We start from the raw sequence: 19,544 nt of genomic DNA, 5'->3' as shown, positions 1-19,544 counted from the left end.
TCTCTGGGTAAATTTGTGGAGTGGGAAGAGCTGGGAACATTCATATAAATAGACCTTACTTAGCTGGTTTGTCCCTAGAGCTGACACATCACACTCAGAGCCAAGGATCTTAAACCCAGCCAGAGGTGGAAAGAGTGGGCAGCCCCACCACGGCCCTGGATGAGGCTGGGAAAAGATTCTTCTGCTTTAACTTGTATCTTCTTCCCAGGCTCCTGTCCAGCTCCTGGGCTTGGACACTGTTGGCAGGAGTGGAGCTGGAAAGCCCTGAGGTCAGAGAGCAGGTGATGGCAAAGGGCACGAGGCCATGACTGAAATTAYTGCAGAAGCAAGAAACTCAGCAGGGGGAAGCGTGAGAATGGGCAACCTGGAAACAGCTACCCAAAATCTATCCTTTTGGGAAGGAACCACCTCTCCTGCCAGCAGGTTTCTCACCCCAGAAATTCCCTGCTCAGGGGGTTTTTGACACTCATCGTGCTCAGGGCATGGGGACACCCCAAGGGAACACCCAGGAACCACGTACCCCTAAATTCCCCTGACAGCCAAGTGCATTTAAGTGCTATGGACAAACTTTTATCACACTGGCTTTGCCTGGTAAAGCCCAGAAATCCTCTCAGCCGCTGTTCCCCATGTCCCTTCACTCCTCTGGTGGCTGCTGCAGGGGYGAAGGAAGGACTGAGTGGCAAAAAACTCAATTCCCAGAAAAAGGACAGTGCCAGAGGGTGCTCAGCACAACGGGTGTTTAAGGCAAGCATTACCCAACTAAGTTGAGGACAGTGGAGACACAGACCCATTCCAGGGTCTGTGTGGCAGATTAAGGAAGGAAAGAGCTTTTCAGACAGGGATAGGAAGACTTAATCTCTACAGTGCAGCTGTGGAGCCCAGGACTCCCTAAATCCCCAGAGCAGGRTGCCCTGAGGAACACAGAGCATCCTGGAGGGGACCCTGCACCCAGAGCAGCCCAGAGGCAGCTGCTGGCATGGGAAGGCTGGAGGCTGAGCAATACCCAGGGCCAACRAGGCTCAAAGAAAGCCAAAATCCAGTAGCTCCAGCAGTCTCCAATCAATACTGACAGCTTAATTAAAATTGCACCTGAAGTTGAGAGCTGCACCAGCCCCAGTGTAGTTCCAGGGCTGTTTGCAGCTTAACAGTGCACATCATTGCAGCCTGAGCTAAATCCAGTGACTTCTGAAATACATTATTCAAATTTAAAACTAGAGAGCCTTYTTCTTTATTGCCATTTTCTTCCCACCCACGCCTGAGGAGCAGAGCACTCTGCCCTCAGCTACCACTGTACCACACGATATATATATATATTTATACATAAAAAAAAATAAAAAATCACAACCTCAAGTGGACTAAAGTGTTCCCAAGTGTCTGGGCAGACTCTTTACAGAGCTTGGTTTTTTGCTTCTTGAATCTTGAATTTAAATGCTGGAAGGACAAACCAGGCAAGAACATTCCCATGAGGCTGAGAGAGCAGCAGTGGGAGCACATCCAGACACTGGAATCGTGTTTTTGCATCACCTGCTCCGTGCTGGAGATGGCCCTGGGAGTCTGTAAACTCAGCCTCAAAGATTCAGACAATCACCTTGATATTTCATTCTGGCAAGGGGGTCATGAAACCAAATCCAGACCCTCAGGACAGCGTGGAAGAGGGAATGTCAGCACTTCCCATGTGGTTTGGCTCTATCACAACCAGCAACACCTGACACCTCTTAAAATTCCTTGTTCAGCCTCTCCAAATAGCTTGCAGGCCTAGGAAGGATTGTCTAAAGGAGTTTAAATTAAATGGTAGTAGGATACATGCTCTGGGAAATGGGTAACGTGTTCAGCTTTAAATAGCACTGTGAGGGGAGGGAAAAAACCCAACCCATGACTCACAAAAAAAAAACCCTCCCTAATTTAAAAATCATGAACACAAACWAGTGAAAAACTATGACACTGAAAAACTCAGTTCCTGTGAATGATGCAGAAGCCTACCTTAATAGCATCTCGAGTCCAAACACCTTAAACACACACTTCTAAGGGCTTTTTCATTTAATTGCATCTAGAAAACACAAACAGGTGGGGAGCACTCAGCAGAGACACACAGGAAGAAGGCAAGATGCTATCACAGTCCTCTTAAAGCTCTAAAATTCACAGTATAAAATACTTGAAGCAACTTCCAGTATTCCTTAAATCTAGTCAACTATTCAGATGTGTGCATAGGCTACGTCACAAAACCCTGCTGTGAGCACAGGCCAGGGCTGGAACCCAGCAGGGAGGGAGCTCAGAGCAGCCCAGGGCTTGCAGCAGGGCTGGAGGTCCAGAGCAGTGCTACAAAAATGATCCAGAGGCAATCAGAAATGCTGCACAAGAAGTCTGACTCTTGAACTGACTCTCCTGGCAGAAGGACCCGTGGCTCTGTGATCCCTGATGAGGCAGAGGGAATACAAGTTAAAACAGGGAGCCCTGGAGCCCTGCGAGGTGGGGGTCCTGTGTTTGAAGAGGCTTTGCGTGAGAGGGAATGCAAAATTGAAAACCTGTAAAAAATATTCAGTACAGTTAGAAATATGGCATATTTCTGTCACAATAGATATAAAAAAAAAAAACCCAACACCAAAACCCTATGTCCAATAGGATCCAGTGGAGTCTGGAAAAATCCCAAGTAAAATGTCAAAAGCGCAATTCTTAATAAATGATATGAATGTCTCTGAGTGTCAAGTCTGAAATCCGAGGTCTTTGTGCTCCAGGTAAGTTTCTTGGTAGTTTTGCTGGGTTTCTTTTTCCTGGTGTTCACGCTGGCAGGAACGTTTCCTAGGAAGAGAGGAACAGGGTAAGTTACAGCTGCCAGCAGCTGGGAAATACARGAATCTGCCTCCCTGAAGTGGATGGGAACTGAATTCAGGTGAGTTACCACCAATGGCAGGTGAGAAGTGCCTAAACAGGGTCCAGGAGAGCTGGAGAGGGACCCTGGACAAGGGCCTGGAGTGACAGAACAAGGGGGAATGGCTTCACACTGCTGGAGAACAGGGATAGATGCAATATTGGGAAGGAATCTTTCCCTGTGAGGGTGGGGAGGTCCTGGCACAGGGTGCCCAGGGTAGTTGTGGCTGCCCCTCAATCCCTGGAAGTGTCCAAAGCCAGGCTGGACAGGGCTTGGAGCAACCTGATCTAGTGGAAGGTGTCCCTGACCATGACAGGTGGTGGGACAGGATGAGCTTTATGGTCCCATCCAACCCAAACCATTCCAGGATTCTGTGATCACTGGCATGGGGCAGGATGGGCTTTACAGCACTGGGGCACAGGCAGAGCTCCTAGATTCTTTTAGCAGCTCCTTCCCAAACTTATCAAAAATGCAGAAAAGGTAACTTCCAGGCAAGCTTGGRGTCCAGCTCGGGGGTTACTGGGCACTGACATGGGTACTGGTCKATGTGACACCTACAGCTCCCTATGCTCCCAGGACATTGCAAGTGTTTGGAAGGAAAAGCAKCCTCATGGCAGGAGCTCTGTAGCTTTTAACCCATTTTGGCTCATTTCCACAGGATTAGTGTGCCTGTACTGCCTCATCAGCCTCCATGGATCTAGCATGACCAGCCCAAGCAAGACTCAGCAGAGAACAATGATCATCTTCTTCAAATCTGACCACATTTCCCCAAACCTCATGTGCACAGAGATGCACCCACCATGAGGTGGTCTCTCTACTCACACAGCCAAGTTACTCCTCTGCAATCTCAGTCTCCTGATGCACAACCACTTTGGTCACTGACATGTCTGGGTGCTGCTCCTTGGCAGCCTTGATCGCCTGTGCCAGGACCTGCAGGACAGCATGGAAGAGAATGGGTTAGGGCATGGCACAGCATGGCACAGCATGGCACAGCATGGCACAGCATGGCACCCACATCCCCAAGGGCTTCAGAACCTGCTTCTGATGCTAGGCTGTGAAAAAGAAAAGCGAATGTACTTCACAGAGTTACAGAAGATCCCAAATTGGAAGGGACCTATGTGGATCATTAAGTCCAACTCCTGGCTCTGCCCAGGACACKCCACCAAACCCATCTGTGCTTCAGAGYATTGTCCAATTGCTCCTGGAGCTCTGGCAGCCTYGGGGCYRKGMCCATTCCCTGGGGAGCCTGGGCAGTGCCAGCACCCTCTGGGGACAGAAGAACCTTTCCCTGCTCTCCAKCCYRARYMKSCCYKGSCCMRSYYCMRSCMYTYCCTKKYCCMKGKMSCAGRGAKCAGAGMTSMRRSCYSCASYSMSCWCTGMKCTSWGSCYKCWSTSYKCYMKSYKMMMRCWKMRMRYRYCSWSWGCCMYCMSYCRYSYSKCSYSTSSYSMCYCYKSACCMYSYMCMMMMYCYMCWMYSKMMTCKSKMWWMTYKMWTTRSKTYWKRWMTTGTGGTGCCCAAAATTGCCCCTAGGACTTCAGCCACACACTTTGGTGACTTCTGGTGCTTTTACTTTATTTCTGAAAAGCAGTATTTGAAGAACATACCCCATCTCTCCCCTTTCTCATGGGAGAAGATGGATGAGACYAATTAAGTCAATGCTGCTTATTCTTCCAGCAAGTATGATAGGCACATTTCAGACATCTCAGACATTTTCTGTTGGAGTTAATAAACTAGATCTTGTCAAAAGAATATTCTCCACCCCCACAATACTTGCAACTAAATATAAATTCAAAGTATAATTCCCTGATGACAAAATCATCACTTCCAACACATGCAAGAGGCCAATGAGGCTGAGTCATCAGRAAGGTTTCATATAAAGCCAAAGAGATGTAATGCAGGTGCTGAGTGCTCCAAAATTACTTCTGGCACTGTAGAATAGCAATAGTGCTTCAAAGTTATGGGAAAATAAACACAGATCAGCCAGATGTCAAGGAAAACTTTTATTTCACGTTTTTACAGATTAAAAAAAAAATAACCCTACAGTTGTCCAAAACAATTCTGGAATCAAAATTTTGCTGCCAAAACCAGGTTCAGAATAGAATTCAGCTTTGCTGGCTCAGCTACATAATATCAAAAAGGAATTTATTACTGATAAAGAATCATGGAAYAGTTTGGTTGGGAATGGTCCCAAACCTTCATCTCATTCCACCCCCTGCCATGGGCAGGGACACTTTCCACWAGASCAGGCTGTGCCAAGCCATGTCCAACCTGGCCTTGAAAACTTCCAGGGATGGAGCAGCCACAATTTATAAAAATATGCATTTTGAAGTTTTATTTCTACCCCAGTAAAGTTTCCCTGGGTCATCTTTTGGCAATGTTTTCTTTGAACAGGCAGCCTGACTGATTTTTGCCAGCTCTGGGGAGCTTTTTTGGATCACATCTGCTACTACACTCCTACCTGGTCATGGTCTACATCTGCATCTCCTGTGATGACAATCCTCTTCTCAATCCGTGTCTCTGAAATGCCACCTTTCACAGTCTAGAACAGAAGGAAAAGCTGTTCTAAGTGTAGAAATGCAGAGGAGTTTGAGCTTACTGAGGCTGCCTATCTAAAGACAGTATCCAAAAATAGTGTCACCAAATAGTGCCATTGTACCACAGCATCAGACTCACAGGGAAACTGCTGCTGCTCAAGTAAAAACTGTCAAATAGTCATTTTTTATATGTGAGCCACAGAAGAGCTTCTCCTCAGAGTACAGCTCTTCCTGCTGTCCCACAGGACRGCCACAGCCCGTGTCCAGACTGTGCTGCAATTAATGCACAATCCACAGATTTAACACAGGAAAAACAGAACCCCTCGTGCTTTGCTCCAGGTACTAATCATATATTTGAAAGGAACTTCCAAAAGTGTTTTTTTTCTCTCATTCATCCCTGCCCATCTGTCCATCAGGCTGCTGTTTGAATGGGTGTCCTGTGGGGTTCCTGGTGTTACCTTGGTGATCTGGGTGGTGGTGGTGCTGCTGGTGGTTTCTGAAGTGATGGTCTGGGCAGTCAGCAGGATACCAGGGTCTAAATCCCCATTGCCACCGTCTGTCTGTGGGACACAAGAACAGGCCATCAGTCCCTGAGCACTGGGGACACAAGCAGGGGCTCCACATCACTGGAGGACAGAGGACAATCTGAGGAAAAAAGCTCCTTTGTGGACCACAAGACACAACAAGTCAGCCTGTGCCCAGGTGCACAAAAGCTGGGCATGTCTCTGAAAACTCAAAACTCCCTGGGCTTTGAGRCTGGAAAAGCAGAGATCCTGCACCCCTCAGAGCAGGAGGGCACGCTGCTGGCTATGCAGTGCTGGTCATACTGTCAATGCCTGAACCACAACAGGAGACCAGTGCAGACACTGATCCCAAATTCCACCTGCCTGCATCCAGGGAGATCCACAAAGCCAAGAGCACAATCTGATTCAGAAGGTACTTGTCACCCTTCTGACAGCACCTAGCACATCCCTCCCTTTATGKTCTGCAGAAGCAATGAACACCCAGACATTTGCTGAAACCAGAATAAATTTTAAAGCTGGTTCTTGGATCTCATCCTGCCTAAGTCARCCACTCAAGGTCTGCCAAAAACCCCAAACTAAGTCATCCTGGCCATGCTGTCCATGTCCCCACTGGGCAGCATCCTTGCTCGGCACTGGGACAATATCTGCAATTACCACAAGATGGGATCATTTTATAGTCTGGAAGAGATCTCATGGCACATCACATCGTAGTGCACACATGGCCAACTGATCTSAGACCTGGAGATCACTTTTCATTTCTCAGTTAGAGCACAACTCCTCAATTCACTTGCTCACTTGCTAAAAGCCAGGGCAATGCTCACCACCACTGTCTGAATGATCCCTCTGACCCTGCAGTTGGGGAGGATGCTGAACAGCCACAGGATTCCTTAGGACTCCCAAATCACACAATCACGAGATGCCTGAACCCAAAACAATACCCCACAGTCCCTTCACTCCAACAGCAGAGCCCACGCTGCTGCTGACAACCACAGTGATGGCAAAGCCAAGCTGACACAGCCTCCAAAAYCTCAAATACATAAATAAAKGYKGGGAGAGATGGGGGTGTTCAGCCTGGAGAACAGAAGGCTYYAGGACACCATAAAGCCCTTSCAGAGCCTAAACAGGCTCCAGGAGAGCTGGAGAGGAACCCTGGACAAAGGCCTGGAGTGACAGGACAGGAGGGAATGGCTTCCCACTGCCAGAGGGCAGGGATAGATGGGATACTGGGGAGGAATACTTCCCTGTGAGGGTGGGGAGGCTCTGGCACAGGTTGCCCAGGGCAGCTGTGGCTGCCCCTTAATCCCTTGAAGTGTCTGCCCAAGGCCAGGCTGGACAGGGCTTGGAGCAACCAGGTCTAGTGGAAGGTGTCCAGGGGACTGGAACTGCAYGAGCTCTAAGGTTCCTTCCATCCCAAACCATCTTGTGATTCTATGATTAAAATCTGTTTTAGACTGAGCATTAATTGTAATCTCAGTAATGAATCCATACCTGCATATCTTGATACCACTCCACTAACATTTTTACTTTCTAATCACCACATACCCAYTCAGGCTGCATTTTACACAAAACACTTGGTGTTCAACAACCGTTTCAGTTTTGAAACCTCAAGGATGACCAAGTAATTTATAAATCAAGTTCCAAAGAGGCATGAACAGCAAGGGCTGCTGGGAAAACAAGACAAGGCATCTCTCGCAGAAACAAGACCAACTCAGGTTAACTTTGTAYAGGCAAATCCACATCCCAAAACTTCCAGTGGCTGAAGATAAATTCTGTTTGCAAGCACATCTTGAAAAAATAATTACCCTTCAGGGATAGCAAAACCATCACTCCTCTAAAAATACCAGATGCACCTGGAAATAGTGTCCACAGCATCAGTTAATGCCTGTGCTGCAGTCAGATGTGCAGAGAAGGGCAAGTACTGCTGTCATATCCTTAGGATTTGGAAACAAAATGTAAACTTGAGTTTAATTAAGCCCCTGGGAAATTAATCAGAACACACCTTACCTGTGCAGCTTCGTAGGTGATGGTCTTCGTTTCTGTATGGACAATGGGGACCTCTTTTGTGGGAATTTCACTTTTGATGGCGCTGGACACGTCGGAGATGGTGACAGTCTGTGTCTTCACTAGCGGGGGCTGTGRGACAGGGTTAAAAACATTGTGTAAACACCCAGCTCCCATCTCCACATCCTGACTGGGCTGCCAGCAAGTGTTCTGACACTGATCTGATAAAAGCACTGTGGAAACCAAGGTCAGCCTGGAAATCTTTGGGTTTGAGTTGCTGGTACGACACACTGCTGCAAGGGCAGAGAGCGGGTGTGGGGATTAAGACAGGCAGCAAAATCCTCCAGCCCTTCCCCACACCATGGACTCTGGTCAGCCCAAACCAGGCATTAAGGGTTTAACAGGTGTGTCACAACACCACAGCCGCTGCTTCCACTGATTCTTAACTTTTTAATTCCCAGAAGCTCATTGCCAGCTGCCAGGAGAAGATGACCCCCATCTGCTGATGCCAGTGTCAGGATTAACACCAACCCCGGGCACACAAAGACTTGATCACAGCTGAGCAGCTTTATTCTGACCTCAAGTGCAACACTGTGTTWCTAAAAATCCTCATCAGATCTTTAACTTTTATTAAATCAATGTCAGATAAAACAAAGAAAAATAAGGGCGGGGAGAAGAGAAATCAGTTGTTCACCACCTGATGATTATCCAGAAGAAGAGAGTTAGTTCAGACCCAGTGCTTTCCCAGAGGRCTCGATTTCTGCCACCATCCCCAACCCTGCCAGGTGCCACCGTGATCATTAGGGGGAAAYGGGCATCTATTGAACCAAAAGCAACATTAACACTGGAGCAGGCAAAAATCCCTCCCACAGTGGGGAGCCCAAAGGGGGCATTGAAATACACTTGACAGCACCTCAAATTTGCTCTGCTGTGCTGAGGGTCAGCCATCAATCCAGCTGGAGACAGCAAAATCTCTAAGAAGCTAAAATTACATTGGTTTTGAGACTAAATACTGCCCATTTTGAGGAATGCCACAGGATGGTTTGATTCAAGAAGAGCAAAGGGCATTGTGATGCAGCAACTGTATTTCAYGCAAAGCTAAATTGAGAGGGACCTGTATTTAATGCAAAGACAAATTGACAGTGGCTCCTATTGAATCAAAGATAAATTGAGAGGGGCTCTTTGCACTGACTGGAGGAGATTCACCGGCTTGTTAGCTCCAAGCATGACTCCAAGCCAAGCAAACCCAACTCCTGTGCGTGTCTCTGGCATCTGCTTGCTGCAGTGTTTGGGTTCCCACTCCAAAGGYAGCCAGGGGATGGGGTGCAGGATCTGTGCTCACTACCTGGAAGCAGCGAATGAGCTCCGGCAGCCTGTTAGGAGCATCGGGGTTGGGACATTTGCCATGTGGCTTTCTAAAGGTAAAGCTGTCTTCACCGTCCTCTGCCACCTCCTCCTCCTCCTCCTCTCCTCCCCAGGGCTGCTGGGGAGGTGTGGCAGGGTTGGGGGGGAGCAGCTCTGGCTCAGAGAACTTCAAGTCTTTCTCCACATCCACACAAACCCCCTTTCCACATGTCAGGTCCTCCTTGCTTGAAGAGAGGCTGGGAACCACCTCCTCCTGCTCCTCCTCCTCCTCCTCCTCCTCCTCCTTGCTGCTTAGGGAGGGAACACCTAAGTGCCAGCTGGGAGAAGGCTGTGAGGCTGGTGGCACTGGAGTCTCACTAAGAGCTACTGAATGCTTTGAGCCCTCCCACACAAAGCCAGGGTTAAAACTGTTCCACTCTGGCACTGCAGCCACATCCTCTTGGGAAAGAAAGTCACTCATTTTCTAAAAAGAAACAGATACACAAAAAAGGCCAGAGAGAGAGAAAGAGAGCAGGGAGTTAGGGAGAGCAGGAGGTCAGGAGGCATCAAGGCAAAACATCAGGTTCTTACCATACATCACAGTAACACATGCAACAGTGGGGTTGGACACTGGAAAACCTTTGTGCTATGTTACACATCCAGAGCATTTACTGACACAGCCTTCCTGGTACATTAATAATCCACTCTCCTAAATTTTAAAGAATKAATATGAAAACAATTCTCAGGACCTACAGGAAAAGCCACCACTAAGCACTTTTTGCTCAGTTTGGAATAATTTTAGTGGGGACTTGTGCACATCCAAAACTTCCACGGGCAACAAAACCCACCCAATACTCAAAAACCATCCAAATTTTGCTTTTGACTCCTCTAAACTGTTGCCTCACTTTCTAACAAGATTCCCTGGGCAACCAAAAAAATTTAATTTGTGCTTAAAATGTGAGGCCTGAAGCATGTGGGTTATTTGGTATGGTGCATTTTTTTATACACCAGAGGCTTTCACCTTGACTGRCCTCCCTTAATGGCACAGCTCAATGGTAGGGTAAGAGCAGAAGCTGCTTTATGTAGGAACAAACAGATACTTTTCTTAGTATCATTTTGAGAAATTACTCTTCCCCAATTTCTCATGGGTATTTTTCTCTGCTTCCTTCTCTTGCAATGCAGATAAGCCTTAAGATTTCTATCCATTAGGATTTCCAGCCTCTTGTGCTTCTCTTAGGTTGTCAGGATATTGCTTAGCCAAATGCATTTAACAGGAGTGAAGGGAGAGCAAGAAGCACTGAGGTGGGCAGGTCAGACTGTGCTCACAGGGAAAGGTAATTCTGACCCAAACCCACTTCCATGTGTACTCCTCCAATATTTAGGGGGGGACCTCAAGGCAGTTTCCAGCTCCTCTTCCTTCCTGAGGGGCAGCTCCGATCTCTGCTCCCTGGGACAGGGACAGGGAAGGGCTGGAGCTGGGCCAGGGCAGGCTCAGGCTGGAGAGCAGGGAAAGGTTCTTCTGTCCCCAGAGGGTGCTGGCACTGCCCAGAGAATGGGCACAGCCCCAAGGCTGCCAGAGCTGCAGGATCTTGAAYAATGCTCTCAGGCACAGGGTGGGATTGCTGGGGTATCCTGGGCAGCACAGGGGTTGCATCAATGATCCCTGTGGGTCCCTTCCCATTCAGGATATTCTATGATACCATATCCAGATTCCACCCTCATTTCCTAAGACAAGACACTACATTGCAATACTCCACAAAACAGAACATGAATGGCAATATCAGCTTTGTACAGTCATRTCTTGTTGGTTTAAAACTTGAATTTATATACTGCCAAAATCATGATCTTCCCTTAATTATATGTGCTAAATGTTGCAAATTACTCATGRGACCTTGAGAAGACACAGCTCACCTTCTGGGGTTTAATGGAACATGCCTTAGGAGTRAGATTTCCTTACGTAAGAGCTGGGGCACTACTCAACCAAGAAAAGAATCACAGATAAAACAAAGCAGATGAAACAAAGATTAAGCAGCTACACAAACACTGATGTATTTAAGAGGCAAAAATCTTTACACAGTCAAAACAACCTCCCAGTTCCCTRTCAGAGACAGAGAAAATAATTTTTGTGTTTTGGAATCATCTTGTATGACAGATGCATAAAGGAAGAGAAAGCTGGAAAGGAGCCTGTGTCGTGCACATATACACTGGTAACCAGCAGAGACAAGTGCAGCAGCAAACATGCAAGCTGGAAAGAGAATAAAATCCTGATAAGATCAACTGATCAGAAGCACTCTTTGCCTTGCCTTTTTATTCCACTCCTAAGARGATAAGACTAAAGGGAAGGTATTTGATTCTAGATAAAATTATCTGTGTAAAACTTCCCCATAGGAATTTCAGCATCTGCTACAAATTTTGATCTTATCAAGATTTGTTTTAAATTGCAAATGCAAAAGCATCCCTTTGCTTAGGGCTCAGATTTGCAGAGTTCCAAGCTCTCATTGAGACCCAGGAAACTTGAGAGGTGCCTGGACTGCCAGCTACTTAATTCCAGGGACACAGCCCCAAACCAGCAAAGCCTAAATCAAGCATGAAGCAGCCAAACACAGAGTAAATAAAATACAGAACAGGATGCAATGTCCCAGAAGAAACAAACCTGGACATGAATACAGCTAAAGCATCACCCTTGAAATACAAATCTTTGTGCACCTGAGGATACAGCCAAAGCATTGCACTGTGAACTGACACACAATAATTCAAACTGGGGATAAATTAATAACAGGCTTAATTGCATGGYTGATACCAGTGCCAAAAGAATTTCTTTTTCTTGAGAAGTGGTTTTGTATAAAYTGGTCTCCCTGTATTTTTTCAAGAACCTGCTGTTTTGGATCAGGATMTATTTGTATCAGCTGGCTGCCCTGTGCTGTCAGAGTGGATGTTTTTTTCACGCTGCTACCTCTCTCAGTAGAATATTCCATCATTCCCACCCCAAATCAGACAATTATCCTGCAGGAAATGTAAGGAGTGCTAAAATGATGTCAACTGCCAGTTACTATTTAATAAAAATTGCTAAAACCATGAAGTCATCATGCACAGCAACTCCCTATAGCCCCCACATGTACTGCTAGGAATCCCAGCTGGTTAGTACTTCCCAGTCCTGTTCCATGGCAATTGAATTGTTGACACTGTTATTAGATTATCCCCAAACAAGGATCCACAGAAGCTCCCAGGCCTGGAGTCACTGTCTARGGATGCACAAGATGATGTTGCTTTKGCAGCAAACCACACTCACCAGAGAGCGCTCCCAGATCAACTGATGCTCAATCTCACAGCTGGCAAAGCACTTGAGTAAAAAGTATTATAAAGCAGAAAACAAGAGATCCTTATTTTTACAGTACCTGTCATTGCCTTACAGACTGCTTTGCCTTAAAGTAAAAATTAAAAAGTTTAGACGCTGTTCAACAAATCCTGGCATCGAAAAGGATGGACATTACCTATGGATTTGTGATTTTCARTGGATGTTTTCATTGCCATTGATCTGAYCACAACATCCTGACCAGCCTACTCMGATGACAGAAGAGTAAAAGAGATTTTGACCAAAATGAAAAGTAATGCTAGAAAATACAGTGTGCTCAAAGCTTCAAAAGATTAAATTCTGTCATGAACAAGAATCCATTATATTACACAACACACAGCAACCACCTCCAATCATTGCATTGACGACTTGGCAACATGAAACAACCTCAAGATCAAGACTTAAATTATCAGCAATATAACTGGGCAATATAATTCCTCTGCCCACCCACCCTGRTCCCCTTCCCAACCCTTTTGTGGGACAGGTACTCTCACATGAAGGGCTTCTTATTCCCAATTCCCTTTGCAGAGAACAAAGTAACAGCATTGCAAGAGCTGCCTTAGTGCATGAGCAGCAGATGAAAACTGGGGATAAAATCACTGTTTATAAAAACCATCTATTTTGTGCTGCTCTTTCCACTTCCCTCATTCCATAAATCAAGTTCCAGCTCTGCCAGGCTCATCTTGGGACCAGCAGCATGAGCAGCCAGATCTGCCTTCCTGTGATCACTCGTGACAGCACAGGATGAGCCAAATGATTTGTCCAAAAGAAAAGAATCTCACAGAAAAAAACTTGGAGCTAAAATTGACTCTTGACCCAGCCTTGAAACACAACCTGAGCTTCAACCAGCCAAACCCCACCAGAAGCTTGTGTCGTMTCACCGAGATGAGGAATGGTGGTTCATTAGGAATGTGGTTTCTTCACTTACAAAACCCAAAAGGAGCATTTTTGTCCCCAGATTAACACACCACAGGTGGACAGAGGCTCTTGTAGCTGAGCTGTGCAGGACCTGTCTCATTTCTGCTCTCAGAACAATTCTCTGCAATTGATCTTTCCTACCATTCAGTCTGTGAAGCGAAGAGGGAGGTGTTAGAATGTTATTAAGCATTTAGTAGAAGGCTCCAGTAAACAAAGCCTGTCTTAAATCAAGCTGGATTTAATCCTCATTTGAATCATTCTGGCCAGTTTGAGAGCTTACAGCTGAAGTCTTCTGTGCCCCCTCTCCCCAGAAGCACCAAACCCACATCCAAGAGCATCCAGCAGACCTAAAACCCTGAATGCCACCAGCAAGGCAACAGGGTCTGATGGTTCCTGCTTTGAGAAAGGAATACTGAGGGTTAGCTCAAGGAAATCATTAACACAGGTCATATATAGCTTTTTTGGTTAATAAGCAGTGGAGAGAAAGATCTGATTTGCAATAACATTTATTAATGATAAATGTACATATTTACAAAGAAAAATCTGAGAAAAAATACAAAACCAAATAGGTGTTCCAAAAGAGAGCATTTTAGGTAAAAAAGAAAGTGTTTCTAGTCCCCACAGACTGATCCAACAGGACTGTGTACCATTGCTAAATGATTCCAAAGCAGCCCAAACAAAAGCCAGTCCTTCCCTCCAGCCTCACAAACCACAACAGATGCAAACAGAGACACAAGAGGAACTACCACTGCTGGGATCTCCAGTGTCACCTGCCTGTCAGTACAGACCAAGGAGTTTCTCCATTAATTGATAACTCTTTTTTGGGCTGAATTTAACCAGAAAGCTTCCTCCCTCATTCTGTAGGTCAGAACAGGCACCATCAACTCAGGATGAGGAAAAAAGAAAACCCAATGAACCAGTGAAACAATTCTGAGAGTGACAAATTATTGGCATTGATGTGAAGTGAAAGACACTTTGCCCATATCCATTAGGACSTGGACTYGATGATCCTTGTGGTTCCCTTCCAACACAGGATATTTCATGATTCTATGATAACCTTACCAGGAGCCCCTGGTACAGCCATTCCTCCAAACACAAACTACTTCCCTTGGTGCCATGCTGATGAAATCTACCTCTCCTTGTTATTTCAGGATAGGAGGGAGATATGGAATACCTACTCTTTAGCRTCATCACTAGTTACTGGGCAAATCACTGGGCTGTACACTGTACCTTGACTGAGCTACTCAAGCAGAGTCCTCAGCTCATCTTCTATCACTCCCTGAGTGAGGCAGGACRTGGCAGGAGATACAGCCAACACCCTCATTTATCTGCTGCCTTTTAGTGTCGAAAAAGAAAAAGGGATGTTGTTTTACAGCAATGAACACCTGAAATATCATCACATACAGAGCCCCACACCCAGTGCAGCCTAGGAGCTGAATCTGAGTCCCAAGCTATTGGCTCTGGCACAACTGCTGCTTCAAAATACTGCTCTCCACCTTYTCCTAAAGCAAGAAAGCACAAGAAAATACTGTGTGTTTTAGGTGGTGCTCAGAAGAGATGGAATTGGGGTAAGGAGATTCAGGAACTGAGTGTGGAGCCAACCATCAATATCATGATGAGAATCACTGAACCCTCAACAGCTCCCAGTGGGATCCTACACATGAGCACTGAAGTGCTGAGTGATCACACTACAAACACTGGGAAAGCCTAATTGATATCAGAACTGCTGGCAGACTATGTTACCAGYGTGCCACTCATCGGAATGCTATTTTCTGCAGCAGGTCACATTGAAAATTTAGGATTTCTCATGCCAACCTGGATTAGGTTATGTGCTGCAGACATTTCCAGCTTCCCTGCAGGAGGGACAGCTCAGCTCTCCATCACTCACAGCCTGGCACTGGACCATACCAGTCCCACTGGGTGTGTGAATCCCTGTGTTAATGGGTGTTGGGGCAGGCAGACAGGAGCTGTCAGTGTTTCCAGCAAGTTTGTTCCTGAGGAAAACAGGGAATGAAGTACATGCACTGGTTCCTTTATAGATCCCCTGAGACCTCTGCCCTTAAACAGCACTAGAGCCAATCAGCTCTCCCCATACACAGGGATGACAGCAGGGCTCCCAAAATCCCTCCTCTCAGTGCTGCATCCTCTGCATTAAAAAGGGGAAACCACAGCACCAACATGTAAGAGATAAGGAATGTGCACAAATGGCATACAAAATGTGCAGGAATGAGACCTTAACATGCATTGCCATGGACTGTCACTCCCTTTGCAGTAGAAGCAAACAGGAAAAGAAGCAGATCAGAGACTGGGAAAGGGGCTGGAGCCCACGGGTACATCCCTGGGGCGTTGGACAAAGGAGGTTTCTGTTCCTGCTAAGTCACAGGTTTCCTCTGTCAGGAGGGATCCTATCTACCTGAAGAAATATGGTAACTGGCCTCTAAACTGACAGAGAAATAGAAAGCATTTGTTCAATTTCTTTATACTCTGCAGTGGTAATTGATATATAAATCCCAAAAATGTTCCTGAGCGTTTCCAGAGTGTAAAGTTTCCAAGGATTTTTGCTGATGACARCCAGCCTTATCTCAAGACTAAAAAAGAGAGAAAGAGGCCATTTGAATTAGAGTTACAGAATGGAGCTGAGGTGACAGAGCCCATCTCTTATTCCTCTGGGATGAGACACCTGAGCACTCTGGTCTAAGGTTGCTTTGCAGAAAGAGTTGGAGACCTCAGGTCCTTTGGAAATGGGTGACAGAGCTACAGAAACCATGGCTTTACCAAAGCCACCAGTGTGCTTCCAAGTCCTTGTCATTGGACCAGAAATGCAGTAACCTCAGCAGTGCTCAACACAGCATCCCAGCAGCAATCCCCAGCAATGACTTTGGGAAGGAAGAATCTGTGTGTTCAGCCTGCTTTTCTCCAGGAAATACAGACAGAGAACAAAACCACTCCTGTTTCTTCTCTCTCCATATCAAACTGGGGAGAACAAACAATCCCTGTTTTTCATCCCCATTTTGGGAAGGAGATGCAGGSAGGGAATCCCATCCTGCATCTTCTGCACAGCATATGGTACATCAGCATCCTTCCCATCTCTCCTCTCCAGTGCCCACCTTTTGTCTTTCTAAATTCCACACCAAATCCACTTGAGTCCACGTGCATTCCAAGGGATGCTCTAAGAATGCAGGGACACAGCCTGCCAACACTCCTTCACACCACACTACACCTGGACAACACTACTCTCTGACTTCTACACTTCCAAGCGCCAAAGGAGGAAGACTGTGTATTAAAGGCAGTGTATTAAAAAGGGAAGAATATTTTCCAATGAAAAATTAGCATCCTCACAAAACAAAGTCCTAAAGGCACAAACTGGTGAACTAATCAGAGCAGGTTACAAGAGGAATTGGAAAGATTCYTGTGGAATTAAAACGAAGGGTTTCACTAGCAACCTAAATTTCTGAGACAGCACTTAGAGCCTCAGTCTGTACATTGGGAGCAAGAGGTGGCTCGAGTGGTCCAYGATACTCCATGGACCCTCAGACCAGACAGCACATGCCATGTTTGCCTTATTCCTTCAAGCTTATCTGCTAGCTTCCTAAATAACACTGTCCATACAGATACATATCTAGAAAGGATTATAAATACAGGTATTTATATATATTCACAGATTTTAGTCCCTGTAATAAAGGTCTGCTCCTTACTCTCCTGTACTTCTGGAGCAGGGTGTTCTCAGAGTGACTGTGTCCAGCCCAACCCTCCAGTGAATACAGAACATGGATTAGAAAGGAAACATGGGGGGCTCAGCTCAGCCCTRTCGTTACTATTTACAGAAAAGAAACCCCTTAGACACAAAGTCCCACCTTCCCTCCAGCTTACAAACCAGCTCTGCTCAGCCCAGCTGGGCTGGAGCCTGCACAGCTCAGCCAGGATAACTTGAAAAAATGGGAGCATCATCCAGGCATTTACACTGTAGGCAATRAACAAGGACCAGCATGCAACCATTTGGTTAAAGAAGTAAAAAATAATCAAGGGCTTTAACACACTTCTAGTGTCCTGATGTGGCCAAGCCAATATGCCAACAGAAGGAATGTTCAAACAGCGAGTAACTCCATCCTGGTAACCTGAGCAAACATGCRCCGGTTAATTCCACATGAATTAATTAAAACACATCCCAAGTGCACCAAGACCATCAGGTACTAAAAAATGATTAACCTATGTTTACAGTAAGTATCTGCTTGCAATGGGTTTTCTCCTATAACACTATGTATTTTCTTGGATGTGAGAATAGGGRTGGAGAGGGAAGCTGGGATACTTTGTCAAAGGCTTCCCCCACTAGGAAATGAAAAGCTGACCCTGTCCCTAGGTTATCACCWAGAGCAGCAGTGAGAACCAGCACTTTTTATTTAAGTGCCAATCTGAGTTTCCTAGAAATGGACTGGTTATGGATTAGATTCCAGTGTTCTTCCTAGAGATTCAACCTCTTAYTGTCCAGAGAGGCTGTGGACTCCCCATGCCTGGAATTGTTCAAGGCCAAGTTGGGCAGGGCCTGGAGTAACCTGGTCCAGTGGAAGGTTCCCTGCTAATAGCAGAGGGTGAAATGAGATAATCTTTAAGGTCTTTTCCAACCCCAAATCATTCCAGGATCCTGTGATTCAGCAGAGTCCTCCAAAGCCCCTTTTAGATCAGTGTCAAATGTTCTTCAGGTTGTGAACATATTACAACAACAAGTTTGAACGCAATTCTCCAGCAATTCCTATGGGAAGTCTACAGGGGCTCAGGAAACCAAACTCCTCCCATGATCTCCTCCCCTCACCTGCCCTCCCACAGCAACTGGGAACACAGTTCAAAGAATTTGCTTTTGTACCATTGGAAACTTCAGAATGGACATGGCAATCCATGCCCACTCCTGCCAGGTCCCATGACAGCCACACAAGGACATACAGTGGGATTAACATGACAGTCACGGTGTGTCCCTCCCTGGGACAGCCAACTACGGAGATCAAAGACCAGGACAAGAAAGATGCAGCCAAAACTACAGCCAAGAAATTCAGGAGCTTTGGTCTTGAGGTTTCAACATCACCCTGTTGCCACTCAGAGAAAGAGCAGCCACCAAACAGTCAGTGCTATGACCAGGAAAAAGGACATAATAAAGGGAATACGTGGAGAAGGAAAAATGCTAGAGTACAGATGACACTTTTTGAGTAATTTCTGCTCTTCAGGAATTGCAATAGAAACCTTTGGAAGAGTTGCTTCACTTGCTGGCCGGGGAAAGGCTGTCTCAGTAGGTATCTCCTGCTTTTTTAGTTTGTCTTCATCCTGTACTAACAGAGGCCGTTCCCGTGTCTGCTTTCGTGGTAGAAGATCAAGAAAGACAGAGAAAGATGAACAAAAATGACAGATGGAAGATGCCCAAAATGACACTTGGAGATGTGCAAAGCATTAGGGCAGCTCTTGTCMACATAAAATAAACTGCCCTGGGGAGCAGAGCTGCTGGTGGCCTGGGTCACACCAGCCCTGGAGCTACAGAATCATGTCCTCTCCGCAGAGCTCATCAACATCTGCATCAGGATCATGGGTGTTTGGTGCTTGTCCTCCCAGAAAAGTGGATGCTCAAAACATTCCAGAATGTTTTGGAATTGGAATGGTTGAGAAAAAAGTTTGAGGCATTCAAAACAGGGATGGTGCAGTACAAAATGTGGTCTCTGACAGCTTCCTAATCTACAGTGTCCTTAAAACACAGCATGTGGAAAATCCCATGGAACAGCCAGACTGCAGAGCAGATACAAAACGCTTTTCCAAAGTTCTGACCAGAGTATCAAAATTTCSAATGGTTTGAAAATTCTACTGGAACAAGTGAAAAACTGTAAATCTTAGAAATCCCACACATGGAACAGGCAGGATGGCAGTAAGGAGCAGTGCAGACTCCTGGAGTTTTGCTCTGTTTTTTAGCATTTTTGTTTCTGGAGTCTAAAGAATGATAAAAACCCAGAATGTGTAAATCAGCATATAG

At 46.1% G+C, this 19,544-nt stretch overlaps 1 protein-coding gene across 20 annotated transcripts in view; it reads right to left on the bottom strand.

Annotated features, from left to right (window-relative positions):
* Positions 1-243: 243 nt before the first annotated feature.
* Positions 244-19,544, bottom strand: part of EPB41 (erythrocyte membrane protein band 4.1) — a 93,790-nt gene continuing 74,489 nt past the window's right edge. For 13 of the 20 annotated variants that reach the window (XM_057379201.1, XM_057379202.1, XM_057379188.1 and 10 more), the window contains 6 exons: positions 9,272-9,754; positions 7,930-8,058; positions 5,860-5,961; positions 5,326-5,406; positions 3,689-3,796; positions 244-2,796 (listed from right to left, as the gene is read on the bottom strand). In XM_057379201.1, the coding sequence (XP_057235184.1) occupies positions 3,698-3,796; positions 5,326-5,406; positions 5,860-5,961; positions 7,930-8,058; positions 9,272-9,754 (894 nt within the window). In that variant the 3' untranslated portion in view covers positions 244-2,796; positions 3,689-3,697. Of the gene's footprint in view, positions 2,797-3,665; positions 3,797-5,325; positions 5,407-5,859; positions 5,962-7,929; positions 8,059-9,271; positions 9,755-19,544 lie in introns of all 20 variants that reach the window. The other 7 variants (XM_057379200.1, XM_057379204.1, XM_057379203.1 and 4 more) reach the window with 3 other exon arrangements.

The sequence above is a fragment of the Malurus melanocephalus genome, unplaced genomic scaffold (genome assembly GCF_030028575.1).
Source record: "Malurus melanocephalus ecotype Western Australia unplaced genomic scaffold, MMel_1.1 scaffold_393, whole genome shotgun sequence".
Classification (NCBI taxonomy): Eukaryota; Metazoa; Chordata; class Aves; order Passeriformes; family Maluridae; genus Malurus; species Malurus melanocephalus.
Note: the sequence above shows the minus strand (reverse complement) of the source record. Positions and strands in the feature narration are given on the sequence as shown.